This window comes from Symsagittifera roscoffensis, chromosome 5, assembly GCF_963678635.1.
Source record: "Symsagittifera roscoffensis chromosome 5, txSymRosc1.1, whole genome shotgun sequence".
NCBI lineage: Eukaryota > Metazoa > Xenacoelomorpha > Acoela > Convolutidae > Symsagittifera > Symsagittifera roscoffensis.
Window position 1 is genome coordinate 61,999,610 of NC_087066.1, and position 20,682 is coordinate 62,020,291.

The 20,682-nt window shown below is 33.0% G+C and overlaps 1 protein-coding gene across 1 annotated transcript in view; it reads right to left on the reverse strand.

The window, feature by feature from the left end:
• Positions 1-11,823: 11,823 nt before the first annotated feature.
• The window catches only part of LOC134845986 (uncharacterized), a 38,476-nt gene continuing 29,617 nt past the window's right edge, over positions 11,824-20,682 (reverse strand). The window contains exons 2-3 of the mRNA XM_063863136.1: positions 12,549-12,728; positions 11,824-12,444 (exon numbers count right to left, since the gene is read on the reverse strand). Coding sequence (XP_063719206.1) covers positions 11,938-12,444; positions 12,549-12,728 — 687 coding nt within the window. The 3' untranslated portion in view covers positions 11,824-11,937. The remainder of the gene's footprint in view (positions 12,445-12,548; positions 12,729-20,682) is intronic.

Sequence of the window (20,682 nt, forward strand, 5' to 3'; positions counted from 1 at the left end):
CATCTTCAGACTTGAAGCTAAAACACAATATATTACCAGTAACAATGTTTCTGGACTATGAAATATAATGTCACTTTTGGAAAATACAACATCAATTACTGCCAGCCTATTATAACATTGAGTATGATAACCACCAAATAGATACTAATACAAGAAACAAAAAAATTATATTTCGGCGACAGATACAACGGGCAATACATAGAAAATTCCTTCTTTAAAAAATCCGTCATAATCTGAAACAAACTAACAGATGATAAAGTCAACTTTAAAGACATAGTAACATACAGAAAAGCAAAGATAAAATTCAAGAATTATTAACTATTATTATTTAAAGAAGATCCCTCTGTGGCAACTCATGGTAAATTTTCATGGAAAAGCTTCAAGTTTATATAATAACATTTATATTTAAACCACCTTGAAGCTCTCAGGTGAAAAGTAATCTTCGACAATTGTAAAAGATTTTGTTTTGTTGATTGTTATTGTAAATATTTATATCTAATGATGTTATAATGTTGTAAAGAATGTGCCCCACAGAAGACTATTTTCATTCGCAACGACAAACCAAAGGTAAACTCTGAAGATGATAAATTTATATCTCAACTGTTTAACTCGAAAAAAAGCGAACGCGAACAATGGAGTATAATAAACGATACAAGAAACTCAAAAGAATCTTCCAACCTCATTCCATTACTTAGAAACTCCTTCGGCGATTTCATAAGCAATAATTTACAGATGGCGAACCTGCTAAATTACAAGTTCTCAACTCGTGGATACTTATGAGAAACATTCAAAAATCAGGCAAAATCCACCGACTTCTACATGCAAAATTCGAAATAATAATAAATTTTCATTTCGATTCATCACATCAGCTGAATGTAAAAAAAAAAAATTTAAATTGTCAAAAGGCACCAGGTCCATCCAAAATTCCAGCCTGGGCATTGAAGGATGGCTGCAATGAAATATACACACATCTGACATTTCTATACAATGAGTTTTTGAAAAACAAGACATATCCTTGCAAGCTCAAAAAAGCAATTGCCACACCAAAATACAAAAAAGAAGATCCAGAACTACCAGAAAATTATAGGTATATCTCTATAACTGGGGCTCTCTCAAAAGTTTTTGAAAAATTGTTTCATAAACAAATCAACGATTATCTGATATCCCAAAAATTACTAAGAAATACCCAGTTTGGGTTCAGAACAGCATATTCAACAATCGACGCTATTCTTTATTGCACTGAAGCATTCAAAAAAGCAATAAACAACAACAAAACTGTAGCATTTTCCTTACTGGATCTCTCAAAAGCATTTGATTCTATTGATCATACTTATCTTAAACAGAAACTAAAAGTGTTAAACTTTTCCGAAGAAGCTATAGAAATGATCAATTCCTTTATCACCAACCGAAGCCAGAAAACAATTGTTAACAACACCGAATCCGATTGGATTGCACTTGAGCAGGGTGTCCCACGGGGCACTGTCCTTGGCCATCTAATATTCAATCTCTACATTAACGATCTCAACAAACAAATTGACAAAACATGTAAAATAGTTCAATATGCGGATGATACTTTACTATTCTGTGAAAATAACGATCCACAAAAAGCTATTAAAGCACTCTAAGCCAATTGCAGTCTGTTGTCAAATTATTTTTTAGAACACTCACTTCAATTGAATGCAAAAAAAAAACAGAACTCATCGTTTTCAGCAAAAAACATTCAAGGAAAAAGGATGAAAAGTATACTATAACTCTAGATGACAAAAAAATTGAGGAAAAAACCAATGTTAAATACCTAGGAGTAGTTTTAGATCAGTTTCTCACATTCCAAGACGAAATCAAAATTTTTCTCAGGAAAATGGCATGCGGAATAAAAACACTTCAATCAATCAAAAAGCCGTTGCCAGTGAAAACAAGACTCTTGATAATGCATGCACTGGTAATTAGTCATTTGCATTACCCAGCATTTCTTTTAAGTGGAATATCCGCTAACCTAATGATATCTCTGGAAAAACAGCTAAGCTGGGCAGTAAAAACTTGCTGCGATCGTGCAAAATACGACTCATCTTCAGACTTGAAGCTAAAACACAATATATTACCAGTAACAATGTTTCTGGACTATGAAATATTATGTCACTTTTGGAAAACACAACATCATTTATTGCCAGCCTATTATAACATTGAGTATGATAACCACCAAATAGATACTAATACAAGAAACAAAAAATTATATTTCGGCGACAGATACAACGGGCAATACATAGAAAATTCCTTCTTTAAAGAGTCCGTCATAATCTGAAACAAACTAACAGATGATAAAGTCAACTTTAAAGACATAGTAACATACAGAAAAGCAAAGATAAAATTCAAGAATTATTATCTATTATTATTTAAAGAAGACCCCTCTGTGGCACATCATGGTAAAGTTTCATGGAAAAGCTTCAAGTTTATATAATAACATTTATATTTAAACCACCTTGAAGCTCTCAGGTGAAAAGTAATCATCGATAATTGTAAAATATTTTGTTTTGTTTATTGTTATTGTAAATATTTATATCTAATGATGTTATAATATTTTTTTGAACTGATAGAAAAAAAACTGAAAACATTTGACATACACTTGTGTATTGAAGTTATTTTCGATGTGCAATTAAAGTGTGTTTTTTTATTTTAATTGGAATTCATGACTGCCTTTCAGATAAATTTGACGCAAAACATTCAGTGAGTAAGCTAGAAAAACTAATTGATTTACCAATTCAAATTTTCTCTCAACTAATTTCTGTGCGCACAGTTATGACTTCAGGTGCTTCTAGACAAGGTTTTAACGCCAATTAGCGCTGAAGTTTTACCAACAAAACTTCCTTCTTTTTTTAAAATTTCAAAGACTTTTAGATGTAATAATTGATTTCAGACATTCACGATATTTTTACTCAAAGACGGGACGCGTTGTATCCTTCTGGTGGGGGTGTTAGATTTTGGTTGCAAGCTTTCAGATTTTCAAATGGATTTTTTTTTTCAACAACAGCAATCGTCTGCAAAAAAAATAATTCGACCTTGAAAGAAACAGACACCTCAACAACCCATTTTTGATCCACAAGCCATCGATATGATAATTTTTTAAATAAAAATAAGGCAAAATTTTTCAGAGGGTACTAGTTTCGAACCTTTTTTGGCTGAAATTTAGCAATTAAAAAATAATAATATTTTTGCAAGGCTTAACAGTAAACTTTGGTTGTTTTTTGAGTCATTTTTAGTTTCATTATCTCGGATAGAAAATCAATGCTTGCAATAACGGAACGAAGCTAATAATGGGACCGGCAGGGACAGGAAAAACTATTTTGACTCTTCATAAAATCGTTAATTTGTGTAAAACACAACCGAAAGACAAAATACTTCTGCTCTGCAGCGGAAAATTTACCGGTTCATACTGTAAAATGCTAGAGGACAACGAAATTCCATGTCAAAGGCTAATGTCTGATGGTCGGACTTATAAGAAAAGCGGATTTTTCAAAGACAAATACTTCGAACATGTGTACGACCCGCTATCTTCAGATCTTCAAAGTGGCATCAGCACAAAAGCATTTGGTCAAAAGCAAGTCATGATTGGGGAAACGAATGATTTTCTAGAATCCTCAGATACCTTTGCTTGAAAGTTTGATATGGAAAAAACTAATGTTACACGCTGGGTTATGAAAACACATATGGGCATTGATGATTGTTCTGTACAAAGAGTTTGTGAGAGCCCATTGAATCCCTTAAGTATTTTAACCACCGATAAATTTTTCACCTGGTTAGTATTAGACAGCCACCAATCAAATGCTGAAATGATGACGAAATTAACGCACACCAAAAAATTGATTTCGTCAAAAAGTGTTGAAGTTTTTATTCTCGAAGAAGTTCTACAAAACTCGGTTCAAATTAATCAAATGACACGCCGACTTGTTGAAAACATGAATGGCAATCTAGAAGACCAAGGGCACGTTCCCCCTGGTACTCTATTAGATGTAAAGCAAGGATCTAATTTACAGGGACCTCCGATAACTATTTTTGAGCTTACAGATGTTGACAAAAGTAAATTTGTAGCGTTCATGCTAAGTCGAATGATGAAAGAAGGAATGCAAGCTGGTGACCTTCATATTTTGTCAATGTATAGTTTTGACAAATTTATACCTGAATTGGGGGAAACCATTCGCCTGAGGTGTCCCGAGTTTTTGTCGCAACTGGGAATTAACGATGAAACAGAAGTTGACTGTTCCGGTTTTTGAGACAAAGTCATTTGAATGGGAGAGGGTTATTGTTCTTGAACATCAGTTAGACATTCCTTTACTAGGGTTATCGAAAAATGAGTTAAGAAGAGCAAAAATTAAAGGCATCCGATTGAAGCGCTGACCTAGGCAAAAGTTACGCAATTGTAGTGATTAAAAGAAAAACACTTTTTTTTCTAAGCCGAGGGGACTCTTCGTACAGTTTCAATCGATGTTCGACTAATATTGCAATGGTCTGTATAATGTGATTTACCTAATGACCGTGTTCAACGTTTTGTCAAAACCAAAAGAACTGAAGTTTGAAAAAAAAGCAGATTTCAGAACTGTTTTACTGAAGTTTTCATGTAAGATTCAAGTTATGTTTTAAAAAAATTTACTGAATTATTCAGAAATTTGGTAATTTGTTTTCCAAAGAACCCACCTGCAATTTTGGACAATTAAATGTCTTGTTATCATAGTCCGCTTCTTATGAAAAATTGGCTTTCCGACTATTTTTGACATTTAACGTTTTCGTATTTGCACTACTAGGTACTGGAACCTGATCTAAACTACATTTTATTATTGGATAAATTAGATATTTTACCACTGTAAACTATTTAATATTAATCAATCATAATCCATCTAACTAACAACCCACTTATTTGTAAGTGCTGAAATGACTTGTAATTTAAGCACAAGAGAGATTTGAATTTAACTTAGAAAATAGCTACCTCTCCAAGAGACCTTCAGCAGTCGCAATAAGCCAGTATACTCTAGATCTATTGAGCCTAGCAGAGACTAGTTAAACACCCTGAGACTAGTAGATATAAGAGTAAGATTAGGATCGGTATTAGACTAAGAAGTTGCACGAATCTATCCGGCCGAAAATAAGAAAGCGTGACGAGCAGACGGTGTACCTTATCTGAAATTACTCTATGAGTTAGACCAAAGACCCAACTCATGATTCCGACATCTGAGCCATCGTGCGTAAAAACCTCAAAGTCTTCGAAGCTTCTTTTCTTGACCCCACGGCAACAAGAGGTCTGAAGATCTTGCAATAACGGAACGAAGCTAATAATGGGACCGGCAGGGACAGGAAAAACTATTTTGACTCTTCATAAAATCGTTAATTTGTGTAAAACACAACCGACAGACAAAATAATTCTGCTCTGCAGCGGAAAATTTACCGATTCATACTGTAAAATGCTAGAGGACAACGAAATTTCATGTCAAAGGCTGATGTCTGATGGTCGGACTTATAAGAAAAGCGGATTTTTCAAAGACAAATACTTCGAACATGTGTACGACCCGCTATCTTCAGATCTTCAAAGTGGCATCAGCACAAAAGCATTTGGTCAAAAGCAAGTCATGATTGGGGAAACGAATGATTTTCTAGAATCCTCAGATACCTTCGCTTGAAAGTTTGATATGGAAAAAACTAATGTTACACGCTGGGTTATGAAAACACATATGGGCATTGATGATTGTTCTGTACAAAGAATTTGTGAGAGCCCATTGAATCCCTTAAGTATTTTAACCACCGATAAATTTTTCACCTGGTTAGTATTAGACAGCCACCAATCAAATGCTGAAATGATGACGAAATTAACGCACACCAAAAAATTGATTTCGTCAAAAAGTGTTGAAGTTTTTATTCTCGAAGAAGTTCTACAAAACTCGGTTCAAATTAATCAAATGACACGCCGACTTGTTGAAAACATGAATGGCAATCTAGAAGACCAAGGGCACGTTCCCCCTGGTACTCTATTAGATGTAAAGCAAGGATCTAATTTCCAGGGACCTCCGATGAATATTTTTGAGCTTACAGATGTTGACAAAAGTAAATTTGTAGCGTTCATGCTAAGTCGAATGATGAAAGAAGGAATGCAAGCTGGTGACATTCATATTTTGTCAATGTATAGTTTTGACAAATTTATATCTGAATTGGGGGAAACCATTCGCCTGAGGTGTCCCGAGTTTTTGTCGGAACTGGGAATTATCGATGAAACAGAAGTTGACTGTTCCAGTTTTTGAGACAAAGTCATTTGAATGGGAGAGGGTTATTGTTATTGAACATCAGTTAGACATTCCTTTACTAGGGTTATCGAAAATTGAGTTAAGAAGACCAAAAATTATAGCTTATCGATTGAAGCGCTGACCCAAGCAAAAGTTACGCAATTGTAGTGAATAAACTTTTTTTTCTAAGCCGAGGGGACTCTTCGTACAGTTTCAATCGATGTTCGACTAATATCGCTATGGTCTGTATAATATGATTTACCAACTGACCGTGTTGAACGTTTTGTCAAAACCAAAAGAACATAAGTTTGAAAAAAAGCAGATTTCAGAATTGTTTTACTGGAGTTTTCATGTAAGATTTAAGTTACATTTTGAAAAAAAATTTACTGAATTATTTAGAAATTTGGCAATTTGTTTTCCAAAGAACCCACCTGCAATTTTGTACAATTAAATATCTTGTTATCATAGACCGCTTGTTTTGAAAAATTGGCTTTCGGACTATTTTTGACATTTAAAGTTTTCGTATTTGCACTACTCGGTCCACTATAAAAATCAAGCTTACGCGATTTGGCAGAAGAGACTGATTTTTAAGAAGACATATTTTCTTTGGATGACTTCAAATTCAGTGATAAATCCCATTGAGAGATATTTAAAATGGGTAGGAACTTTTTATTTGGGTTTGTTTTGATTTTTTTTTTTCCATTTTCCATGCAAAATAAGGAACCGCAAACAACCATTGGATTGGGTTGAGTGAGATATCAAATTAAAGCCTTCCCAGTCGTTATTCGAGTGTCATTAAAAATGTTTCAAAATGGTTCCGGTGTCGAGAAAACTGGTATGGATTTTTTGAGCTTTACCTAATTTCGATCAAAGGGAGTTAAGCCAAGATAAAATTCGTTAAATATGTATGTGACTTTAGCTGACAAAAACGTATTTTTAAATAAAATTAGATGTAAAAAAGGTTCTCGCAAGCAACAAATTTGTACTACCAAAAAAGACTGCTCGTATCAGGGTGAAGCCCTGAATGTTCCGACTGCCTTTTAAGGTTTATTGAGCAGTAATAACATATCAGAATTAAATGAAATTAAATAAAATGAATCTTTTTCTTCTAAAATTTGAAAGTTTTTATGAAAATCATCCCCCCCACACGCCATATAAAGAACAAAAGGATAGGTTTCGTTCCTTGTAACAAATCAATTATGGCAATTAAGCTTCGTTCAACTAATTTGAAACAAATTTATAAAACTGATTAAATCTCCGCTTACGCGTTAATAGAGCGAATTATATTGCGCGTTAATTGTCCCAAATTGGTCAAAATGGCCAAAATGGCAATCTTTAAACCCTCATAACTTTACGTAAAATGATCACAGGTGAAATATATTTTCAAATTTAAGCTCAGGACAACAATACTTTTTGAATGATAAAAAAAATTCCGTCAAAAATGGCTAGTTAAAAAGTCGAAATTTTTCTGAAGAAAAAAAAACCCACCCCGAGCACAATTATTCCGTTACTTTCGTATCGAAAGTCGGAACAAAAACAGAATGCGTTTACTACCCTAACAGATCGTTTCGGAGCAAGCAAAGACGAAAACTGAAAAAAAAAAGGAAACATGGTTTTCAGCACCATAAGAGAGTTATCTTGCAAAGTTCTTTGAAAGACGATGCATCTCTTAGATATTTTTCGCAAAATTCGAACAACACATTAACGGATCTTGCAAGAAAATCAAATTTGCAGATTCAAGTAGGATCTTAAAAGACATAACTTTTAGTGAGAAAAAACAGCTTTACGCGCTAAAGGAATTATCGTTCGAGGAAGAAAGAAGCAATTTTAGCTTCTTGTATATACATACAACCCGCTAGTTGACTGCCTCAAAAAGCTATATTGTTTCTTTACAACAAAATTTTTAACTTAAGACTAGCTACAATTCAAGTTTTCATGTTCAATTCATACCGTAATCTCTCAAAAAAGAAAAAACAGTTTGCAAAGAAAAATAGAAAAATGAAACAAAGTAAAGATCAGCAGCGGATTTAGGGGGGAGGGGGCTCGGACGCCCATCCCCCTCTTAGGGATGCGACCCCCTACTAACCCTACCAACCCCGTACCAACCCTACCAACCCTCTCAGGGATGCGACCCGAAAATATTAAGAGTCAATCACTTGATTCCACCATTATTTGGTCTTCTTGCGAGCTGTATAACTCAAATAGCTGTATAGCTACTTTATTTGTAATAAACAAAAACGGTTCTCGCAAGCAACAAATATATACTACCAAAAAACAGAGTGCGTTTACTACTAAAACAGATAGTTTCGGAAGAAGCAAAGACGAAAACTGAAAAAAAAGGAAACATGGTTTTCAGCACCATAAGAGATTTATCTTGCAAAGTTTGTTGAAAGACGATGCATCTCTTAGAAATATGTTGCAAAATTCGGCACCAATCTAAACTAATTTTGAAGGTGGTGCGCGTGCCGAAATCATGCAAAAAAAGGCTAAAAATACCATTTTTGACCTTTTTTCAAAACTTTTCCTGCGGCGCAGAAAATTTGGTCAAATTAGGGTTTTTGTAAAGATTAGGTTGACAAAATTTTCATTTTTTTGAACTCCCCGCCCCCTCCTCCCTCGAGAAGTTTCTAGATCCGCTCCTGGTAAAGATAAATACGAAAGCGTTTCAACTTCAGGTTATGCTCTTTGTTGCATTTTTTACCCTAAAGGGCCAATACTTGATTTTTTTGGAATCGGTATGACGACAAAAAGCAGAAAACGTGTGGATTTGAAAAACTTTTTCAAGTTATGTAATGTTTTTAAAAGTATATAATTTTTTAACATAAAAACATTGTTTAAGTGAATAAGATGAGGGTAAAATTTTGAATATTTTTTCTTTCTCAAAATAATTTCAACCTACCTTGATCATATCCATATTTCGTCTTATTTTTCTCGCGTTGTTTTTGACAAAAACTTCAAGCTCTTAGCTTGAAGGATCTTGGAAGAATTTTGCAAGATTCCTGCAAGACAACTTTACTTTATCGACTAGGAGCGCGACTTTTTAACGCACTCAAATAACTTTTTCCACAATGATCTGAAAAACATCTTTCAGTACATTGCTGCGCAACATATAAAACGGTTGTGGCCACAGAAATTCAGTGATCCCTGAATTCCCTGCATTTTCTAATCAACAAAAAAATTTTTTCAACTGTTTGCGAACCCATTAGACAGAACTGCAATAATTGACAGAACATTCATCCCTCAGTCCGGAGGCAAGCAGACCATCAACTTATACTGTGGAATAAATGAAATGATAAAACACGACTGCTGGTATCAGGTCGAAGCCCTAAATGTTACGAATGCCTTTTAAGGCCTATGGAGCAGTAATATCATTAGAAAAATAAATGTAATGAAATGAAATGAAAAAAAAAGAGATTTTTAAAACTTATTCCCCCACACGCCATGTAAAGTACGAGGCGATAGATTTTGATTTTAGTAACAAATCATTTATGGCAGTTAAGCTTTTGTCAGACACTTGGAACGATTTCTAACACGAATTAAATCTCCGCTTAAGCGTTAATAACACATAACTTATTTCGCGTTAATTGTCCAAGATTGGCCTAAATGGCAATCTTTAAACACCCATACCTTTACAAAAATAATCACAGGCGAAATATTTTCTTCAAGTCTAAGCTCAAGACAACAATAACTTTTGACTATAGCTAAAAATTCAGTCAAACATGGCTAGTTAAAAATTACAAACGCACAAGATCTAAGAAAAAATAGCCTCTGCTTGAATAGTAAAACTTCATGACTACAGCCTACCACAAGTGGTTGTTGCGACATTCCTAACAAAAGTAACAGAATAATTGTGCTCGGGTTGGTTTTTTTTCTTCGGACATTTTTTGACTTTTTAACTAGCCATTTCTGACGCGCTATTAACGCATGAACGGATATTTATTGCGTCTTAAAAATCGTTCCAAACTGGTTGAAGGAAGCTTATTTGCCGTAAATGATTTAATACTAGGAGCAAAACTATCAATTTGTTTTTTATATGGCGTGTGAGGGGATGATTTTCACAAAAAATCTCAAATTAAAGAAAGTTGTTTTTATTAAATTTAATTTTTTTCTTGTTGGAACTGCTCCATAGACCTTAAAAAGCAGTCGAAACATTCAGTGCTTCGCCTTGATAAGAGCAGTTTTGTTGGTTTTAAACTTACCCCTTTCTGGTGTCTTCGCAACCAATTGCTCTGTTAGAGACTGTTCATACACGAATTTTTTATTCGCCGTTCACGTTTTTTATTGATCGGGTCGGTAAAAATATAGATGTATATGGGACCAAGTCGGCCAACTTTTTCGAGCACACGTTTTTGCCATATTTTGGAGCAAAAATTAAGTCAGTAACTATAAAACTGCTTCCGGCTACAAAATTAGTTTTTGCACAACAAAAAAAAATAATTTTTAGATTTGTATTGGCTGTAATAGCTACCAAATACTACCCAAATTGATTTAAATTGAGTTTTAGGAGCTAAAATCGATCCTACATTTTCTGAGCAGCTCGATATAAAAACCATTTTAGTTTTCAAACAAATACATTTTTAGTTGATTTGGGTTTTTCAGTGATGAAATAATTCGAACCTAAACTTTCGCTCTCTAATAACTCAAAATAATGTCTTAATTGCTAGATTTGATTCTTTTTGATCTTAACAAGGTGTTGGGGTCAAAATCTGGATTTATGTTTAAATGATATCTGTTTAAATACATAAATGTTGGCTAACGCTTCCTATAATTTTTAAAGTCACTTTTCTGGTCTATTCAAAACGATATGTTCAGTCATTGTTCCGACTCTCGATACGAAAGTAACGGAATATTTGTGCTCGGGGTGGGTTTTGTTTTTTCTTCAGACAAATTTCGACTTTTTAACTAGCCATTTCTGACGAAATTTTTTAATATCATTCGAAAGGTATTGTTGTCCTGAGCTCAAATTTGAAAAGATGTTTCACCTGTGATCATTTTACGTAAATTTATGAGGGTTTAAAGATTGCCATTTTGGCCATTTTGACCAGTTTGGGACAATTAACGCGCGATATATTTCGCGCTATTAACACGTAAGCGGAGATTTAATCCGTCTTAGAAATCGTTCCAAATTGGTTGAAGGAAGCTTATTTGCCATAATTGATTTGTTACAAGGAACGAAATCTATCCTTTTGTACTTTATATGGCATGTGGGTTGATGATTTTCATAAAAAATTTCAAACTTTAGAAAAAAAAATTTTCATTTTGTTTTATTTCAGTGAATTTTTTAATGTTATTACTGCTTCATAAACTTTAAAAGGCAGTCGGAACATTCAGGGCTTCGCCCTGATACGAGCAGTCTTGTTTAGTTTTCGATATAGATTCGCCAAAAATCTATCGTCAAATCCAATATAGAAAAATTACTCCTAACAACGAAATCGAGCTTCAATTGCAGCAAACTGGAATAAAAAGAGGATTTGCAGCTCCTAGAATTTCTTGCGGGCAGTTGCACGGCTGACCTTAGACACATTTAGTTCGAAAATTGTCAAAAAGATGAATTTTTAAGAAACTTGGTTATATATTAAATTGATTGTTCATTAAAATTGATTGTACATTAACCAATTTGAAACTGGTATATATTGATCAGTGTGATTTATACTTACTATATACCCGGTATTGTATATTAAAATCTGGTCATGTACCACAAATCATAACTAAACCGATTCCATATTCCATATTCAGGTCCAAATTTCTGTCTTTCGAAGTCTGTGACGTTTCTATGAATCATCGAAATTGATTCCATAAATTTAAATTTTTCCAATAAATGCGTTCTTAATCGGTAAATGCGCTCTCGTCCCTCAAGCGGATAAACGAGCGCAAACGCAATCATCCCTGGCTCTTTTCCAGCTGCAAACCAGTCTATTATCTGATGGATTACATCTTCATTGATGTAACCGGAAGAGTTAATATGCATAATATTCGCGCTCTCGCAGTTTGCTTTCAATAGATGGCTCTCAGATACAGAGAGGGCATTTAGATCCAATTTTAGAATCTCGTCGAATATTCCGGCCTTCTTTCCGAATTCAAGAGCCGGTTCACTTATATCTACACCAAGAGTCTCAACTGGGAAGGATCTGGGCTTGCTAAGCTGATAGCATGTGGCCTCGGAGGCCCATGTTTTCTCAAAATCCTGGAAAACATACAGAAGTTTGATTTGATTTTTCCTCCATGAATAGCTAGAACAAGAAGAAATGGTTTGAAATTCTGAGAAACTAGTGGGTGAAAAAAACACACCTCTTGATAGTAGGCATGGGTGTATGCTAGGGTGTCGTTTCCATAGCAGCAGAGCATGTCCATAAACTTCAGGGGCTTGCCGAGGTCTATGGCCCATTTTTTGAAGATGGGAATTAGAAATCTTTCGCAGTGCTTGGCTGTAATCTCATGTCGCTCTGCCATTTGTCCTTTCTTCAGCAGCTGCAAATTAGTTTTGATTACAGTTTTTGATGCGAAGTGGAACCAGATATAAACTATATTTATTATTGGTTATAAATTGGATATTTTATCTCTATAAAAATTTTAATATTAACCAATCACGATCCATCTAACTAACAACCCACTTATTTGTAAGTGCTGAAATTACTTGTAATTTCAGCACCAGAGAGATTTGAATTTAACCTAGAAATTAGTTACCTCTCCAAGAGACCTTTAGCAATCGCAATAAGCCAGTATACTGTAGATCTATTGAGCCTAGCAGAGACTAGTTAAAGACCCTGAGACTAGTAGATATAAGAGTAAGATTATGATCGGTATTATACTAAGACAATGCACGAATCAATCCGGCCGAAAATAAGATAGCGTGACGAGCAGACGGTGTACCCTATCCGAAATTACTCTATGAGTTACACCTCAAACATAACTCATCTGGTGCGACCATAAGTCTCGAACAAGACCTTAAAAACAACAAATTAGCTTAGAGCTAACAGAAAGATTAGAATTAGACAAAAACTTTTTCAAAAATGTCACATGATAATAATCTAATTGAAATGTCTCTACGACTCAATAGATCAGAACTGCTATTCCGTACGATACGAGAACTACCAGGCATTGGAAGAAGGCCTCGGACAAGAGACGATCTACGACTACGAGGAAACTTACCATTAAGTTTCATGGTCGTACGGTAAAAGCCAGAACAAACTTTTACATTTAGAATTTTACTAGCAATGAATTTAGATTTTCATTTGCAAACATAGAAACCTTGAAGAAAAATTTTCAATCATTATTTCAGGCGCTAAACCAAAATTTACTATTGTACAATAACGATTTATAAAAAAAAAATCAAAAAATCGTTTCCTCTAAAACTGCAGTAAAATTCAAAAAGATATCTGAAAAATATATTTATTGAAAATAAAAAATATAAATTAGTTAACATGATCATAAGCTGTTAGTATATATAAATCATCCTGGCATCTCCAGCTTCATCACCTAAACATAACAGCAATCATTAAACCACTAATATCATAAAACACTAAATTTCTCTATCAATTAAATCAAATTTATCTTTAACGACTCATCCAGATATTTACATTTATTCAATTTCAACTTGTTCAATCTTAAATTAGATCATCATGGCTTTCCTTGGATCTCCACTAAATACTTAAATTATATCCATTTTATACCATAAAGTTTATATCCTGATCATCAAGGCCTATCCTTGGATCAATTAGAACAATTTTGTTCTCCCCCACCCAATAAATAAGTGTCTAACGACCTTAAACGTCAATTCACTACCCAACCCTTTCTAAGACCCAGGACTAATGGAAAGTTTTCAATCACGCTAAAAATTCAATTTAAGCTAAACAGTGAAAAGCTTCGCTTATTCATCCTTCACTTAATCCCCCCTCTTAACTGACCCAGGCTAACTTTTGAATCTTAGTAAGTATTAAAATAGTACCTAACGAACTATCTGTGTCCTAAATATACCTGAACCCTGTGGATTGATTTACTATTCTCCAACCCTTGAACACAATCACTACCCCTAAGTAAGATTAAGTAAGTTAACACTTTAACTTAGAATAGCCACGAGAAAGTAACAATCATTCTTCGGAATCGATATATACTTTTCTTTCCAACCCTACATAAAAGACCCAAGTTAGGCTAACCAAAAAATCGTAAGGACTAACAATCTAGGATAATAAAATCACTAATAACAACCTTGCACCCTTCATCCTAAGCCTTATGTTACTGAACAATTTAGGAAATAAACAAACAATCGTGCTACCCAATTGTGAAATAAATAACGAATCATACGATCTTGTAATTACACCGCAAAACAAACAATTGGATATATTCGCACAAGACATCAAACAATAAAAAGAAAAACTTCAAGTAAACAAAGACAAATCGCACAAAAAAGATTTTCAAAGCGTAGAAACGCACTCTCCAAATCAGAAAGCAGCAATTTAGATGCACTTTGCAAACTCAAAGACAAAGTAAATAAAAACTACCCAGTTCACGATCAATTATACTTTTCAGACTGAGAAGCTACATCACATTCATCAAAACAAGGGAAAAGAAGAAAAAAAAAGATATATAAAAATAAACCAGTACGTTTATACAGTTGGAACCAACCAATCAGGCACATTGAACATTACGCACTAACAGTCATAAAACGAAAAAATGAGCCAAAGTCCAAGTGATGACAGTCCAGACGAAAACTCTGTTTTCCCTTTTATTATAAATTCACTCACTGAAGATAGAGGACAAAAACAATTTTGTACTAATTTGATTGCAAATGTATTCGAACAAGGAATCAGCCCATGTAAAGCAGAATTTCCAGAAATAAATTTCAAAAACCAAATTATCGATCATTACATAAAAGGAATATGTAACTTGACACAACAATATGGAATTTATACCATAGAACTCAGTACAGCATACAGCAAGTAATTTTCATGGTAAATATGTTATCCAAACAGATGATGTCGATTTAGAATTTTCAAAAGTTTTCATAGAATACATTAAAAACATACAACATCAAAATTCTCAAAGAGCAAACTCATTTTTCACTAACGATGTTTTTGCAATAATATATAATTATTTATCTATACTAGAAAGAACAGAAACCGAAAGCACATCACCGGTTCAAACATCAAGACACACAAATGTCAGAAATGATATTGCCGCATTCTCAGCATTTTTAAACACAATTCGTGCAAGTTTTTCAAACAATGAAATTTCACCAAATATCAAACACGATATACAAAAAATCTTAGCATGGTTTGTATTTGACTATTTTAGCCACAACATAGATTTAATTGCACAAGCAAGAAAAACTTTTAGACCCCAAAGTACAAATGATGACACTGTCATTGCTGAACAACCAGATTACATTTGGGACCCTGACTGGTCTCATCCATTATTCCTGAACATTCCAATAGAGATCTCAAGTCAACCAATCAGTGCAATAACTATTCACAAGATTATGTAAAAGTAATTCCACTCACAACAGATGCAACACCTTTAAATTATAATTCATTTTTACCTGATAGAAGACAAAACAATAGTTTAAATTCAACTCTTGTACAACAAAAAAACTTAAATGGAACTAGAAATCTTACACAACAAGATATTTAAACACCATCACATTTTATAAATGAAGAAATAGTTGAAACAATTGTAACAACTACACAGCAAAGTATTTCATCATACATCCAAAGAGTAAACGACCAAATCAAGATAAACAAAAAACACCTTTTTATACACCAAATTACCTCTCATCAGATGATGACGGTTTTCACGACCAAAACCATCAACAAAACATTCAAAACCAAAGACTCCACTCTTATCACGTAAATCAACCAGATATTTTTGAACCATATACACGAGAACAACATATGCGACAGCCTAGACCAAATCACGCATCTCATTATAATAATTTTTATTCACAAAACCCAGAAAATACAGACTATTATCAACCAACACAAATGCAAAATGAAATACCATTACCATATTATCTACAACAACATGAAAAAACAAAAAATCAACCAACAATTTTTCACAATTGCCAAACGCCGCAGAATCATTACAGATGACTATGAATCCATACCTGATGGGTGGATCATCAATAACATCAAATAAACCATTAATGGTATTCACAGGTACAGACCTTGAATATTCTGTAGAAGACTATTTAAACGCAGTCACAGCAAATTTAATTTTAAATATCGGACCTGGACCAATTAATACACCACTCCATCAAAATTGGATACATAGACGAACAGCGTTAATCCAAACAAAACTTGATGGCGCAGCCCAGAAATTACTTTCAGTTTTACCAATAGACATAAAAACAGATTGGAAAAGATTTACACAAGAATTTTCAAAAATGTTTGATTCTGAAAGAAATAAACAACACCAAAGAGTTTTATGCAATGAAATTCGCAGACTACCAAATGAAACAATTAAACAATTGGCACTTAGAATCGAAACACTAGTTCGAAAAGCATACTCACTGAACACTCATGATTATAAAAACACAAAAATGACAGAAATTTTAATGATGACTCTAACACCTCAATTAAGAAAAATAGCCATTAAAAAGAGAGCACACATCTCTCATCAATTCGAGAACCAGATTTAGATTTTAGGAAACTAGTTGACAAACTAGAACAAGCAGAGATCACAATGAAACTTGAAGAAACAAAAAATCTCAAACTACAATATGTTAATAGAAACGAAACAAATACTACACATATAAACAACATACACGATTCAAATGTAGACCTAACTGAAAAATTTACTGAAATTTTGAACCTATATGAGAAAAATCCCAATTTCAAAGATAAACCATCTTTCAAGAAATGATGTAAATATTGCCAAAGATACGGACACAGCATTGCCGAATGTAGACAAAAACAACAAGATAATCAAAATAAACCACAAACGTACAAAGAACCAAATAAATCATTATATCAATACATGAAAAAAGATCAAAATTTACCAAACAAAAAAAAATACATAGTAATAACAGCTCTGGTAAACCACTCCCAAATAATTCAAATTACTCAAGAAACCAATCACCCTATAACTCTAGTTATAGAGGTAGATCACCAGAACAAAGAAATTTACGAAATTTCTCACAAAATAGATATAGTCGATCAAATAGCCAAAATAACCAGTTTAAAAACAACTATTCACGATCGAATTCAAACAGTAAAGAATTTTTTGATACCAGTTTCCATTCAAATTCGAAGAATAGACACTTTTCAAACGATAAATCACGTAATTCATCATACAATAGAAATATAAACTACTCAAATAAAAGAAATAGAAGATATTCAAACAAAAGAAATCAATGTTACCAAAACAATAGATCAAAAAAAAAATCCTACAACAGATCTAATTATCAAGGAAACAATAACAATTACTATAATAGGTCACGAAACAACTCACAAAATAGAAATCCCAATTATAACAATCGAAGGAATCATTCTCAATCACCTTATAGAAACAATAATCGCTACCCTGATTCCCAACACCAATATAGAAGTAACACACCGAAACATCAGCGACAAATTAATCAGGTACAAGCAACTGAAGAAACAACTTGAGATCCCCCTGGTATTGACAACACAGAAAGTACCAAACTACAATTAAACCACATTAGTTGTGAATCAACAGACAGCGAAAGTGATACAAAAAAACACTATCTCAGTTAATATGATCACAGTCGAAAACGACTACGAACCCATTATATACGAACAACCCTTCAGTTCACACATTTACGAAAATCAATCGAAACTTTTTCAAGACTACTATACTAGACCCATAAGAAACAATGTACCAGTTGAACCAAATATAAATTAAATAAACACAGTATTCAATAGCGAAAAACAACGCTCAAGTAGAAGTCACATTTACCAAAATATACAAAAAGAACAGCCAAGAGAAAAAATTTGGACAATCCCATTTCTCTTAGAAAGCCCAAAATTAAACAACTTCAACCACAAGATCTTGTAATAGATTTTTTAATTGACTCAGGAGCAGAATCAAATATTATTAAAATCCCTACTTGGAATGAAATCAAAACGTTACATCCAGTCCTAACACCTATAAAGAGAGCCAGTAAATTAGCAACAGCACAAAGCTCAACATTAGTAAATTATGGAAAAATCCAACTTTTCCTTGTTCCCACTAGAACAATGGAACAAAATAAAAAAAACTAACCATTTAAACAAACATTTCACATTACAGACATAAAACACAATATCATTGACATACCATTTATAAATAAGTAGAATCCCACGATAAACATTTTAAATTGAAATTTCATATAAAAGATAAATACAGAAGAACAAAAAACACATCCTTAACAGTCTTTCAAAGATTAATCAAACAACCTTCATTTTTCTCCAAATTTTATCCTATATACAATCACGAACGAAAATATCTGAAACTACTATCAAAAAATGTATATAACTTTTCAATCAAACATGTCCACCATTACGATAAAGACCAAAACCAACAACATCTCTTTATGTCAGACCTTGAATTTAAACCCATTCATAAATTTTTTCGAATAACAATTTCATCCATAAAATATATGAAACATTCAAATTCAGATATTGTTTCATAACACGTATATAACAATTCACCATACCAGATAACACTACCCTTAGGACTCTTAGAATACTGCGAAACAAATGCCACAATATTAACCACAAATGAAATAGCATATAGTTCAATTACAATTATTAGATATATGCCAATCCACAATTCTTGATGAAGAATTATCAATAAACAACATAATAAGCAACGAAAAAAGAAACACTGACTACTTCACAAAAACACCATATTTTAAACCAACGTTTAAAATATCACATTATACAGAAGAACAACAAAAGTTTCTAACAATGTTTAATTTTCAACATTCTCAAATTACACAAAAAGAAATCGATAAATTAGGCGAACTATTATTAAAATTTCCAACAATTTATGCAACATCAATTTCGATGTTGGAAAAATTAGTTCACCACTACATTTAAATTTAAAACCTGACGCAGTTTTCAAAAAGCAAAGTGGAAGTAAAGTACCGATATATTTACAAGATAAAGTAAACAGACTACTTAACATTTTAGAACAATATGAAATTATATCACCAGTAAACAAAGAAGAACAACCAAAAGGTAACACCTTCATCAACCCAGTCATCATCTTAGCTAAAAGAGAATCACTAAAAATCGTTCGAGATGCTAGATACCTCAATTTACTAATTGACGAAACTAAGTAATTGGCGCATTGAACCTATTCATGTAATTCTAACAAAAATAAATGGTAAATATTTCACAACCGCAGATATGAATAAATGGTAAATATGAATAAATGGTAAAAAAATAAATGGTAAATATTCCACAACCGCAGATATGAACAGTGCATACAATCAAATGCCACTAGGTGAACAACCACGACAGTTAACACAATTCATTGTTAGAAATCAACAATACGACTTCAATAGATTATTCTACGGAATCTCCATAGGACCAGCAGCTTTTTCAGCTTTTATGAGCAAAACATTTAGACCACTTATACTCAAAAAACATGCAATCACATACTTAGACGATGTTTTTATGCAGTAACAAACGAAAGACGAAATGTTTTTTCCTAACACGCGTAAAGTTTCTTGGCCATATTATTGAAAGAAACACTATAACTTCGTTGAAATCACGAATATATGCGATTCAAAAACGTCAATCACCTACAAATAAAAAGAAAATCCAAGTATTCTTTGGAATGCTAAATTTCCTAAGTAAATATGTATACAAAATGCAATTATACTTAAAATCTTTCTATAACATCCTTAGACAGCAAAATAACTACGACTGAACTACCGAACATCAAACAAGATTCGAAGAAATTAAAAAATTATAAACAGAACAAAGATAAAATACAATTCCAGATTCAAATCAACCATTTTAAGCAATGTGCGATGCTTCAAATTTTGGTATCGGCGCAGCATTACTACAATCACATAGTGAAACAAATAAAATGAATCTTATATCAGTAAATTCTCGCTTATTTACACAAGCTGAACTACGACTCTCTAATCTCATGAGAGAATGCAAAGCTATAAAATACACACTTACCGAATACGAATTTCTAATACTTGGATCAAAACATCCAACAGTTCTATTTACAGATAACAAACCTATAATATTTCTCTTCACACAGAAATCAAACCCAAACCATAGAGTTTACAGATTTCAATTAATTTTATTGAAATTCGCAAACTTACATATAGATTGGACAGCAGGAAAAAATCTTGCACTACCAGATAAATTAAGTCGAAATACACCACCTGAACTACTTACACGAAAAACTACAGTTGAAATACCACAAAATATTAAATTCTATCTTGCAAAAACTGAAACAT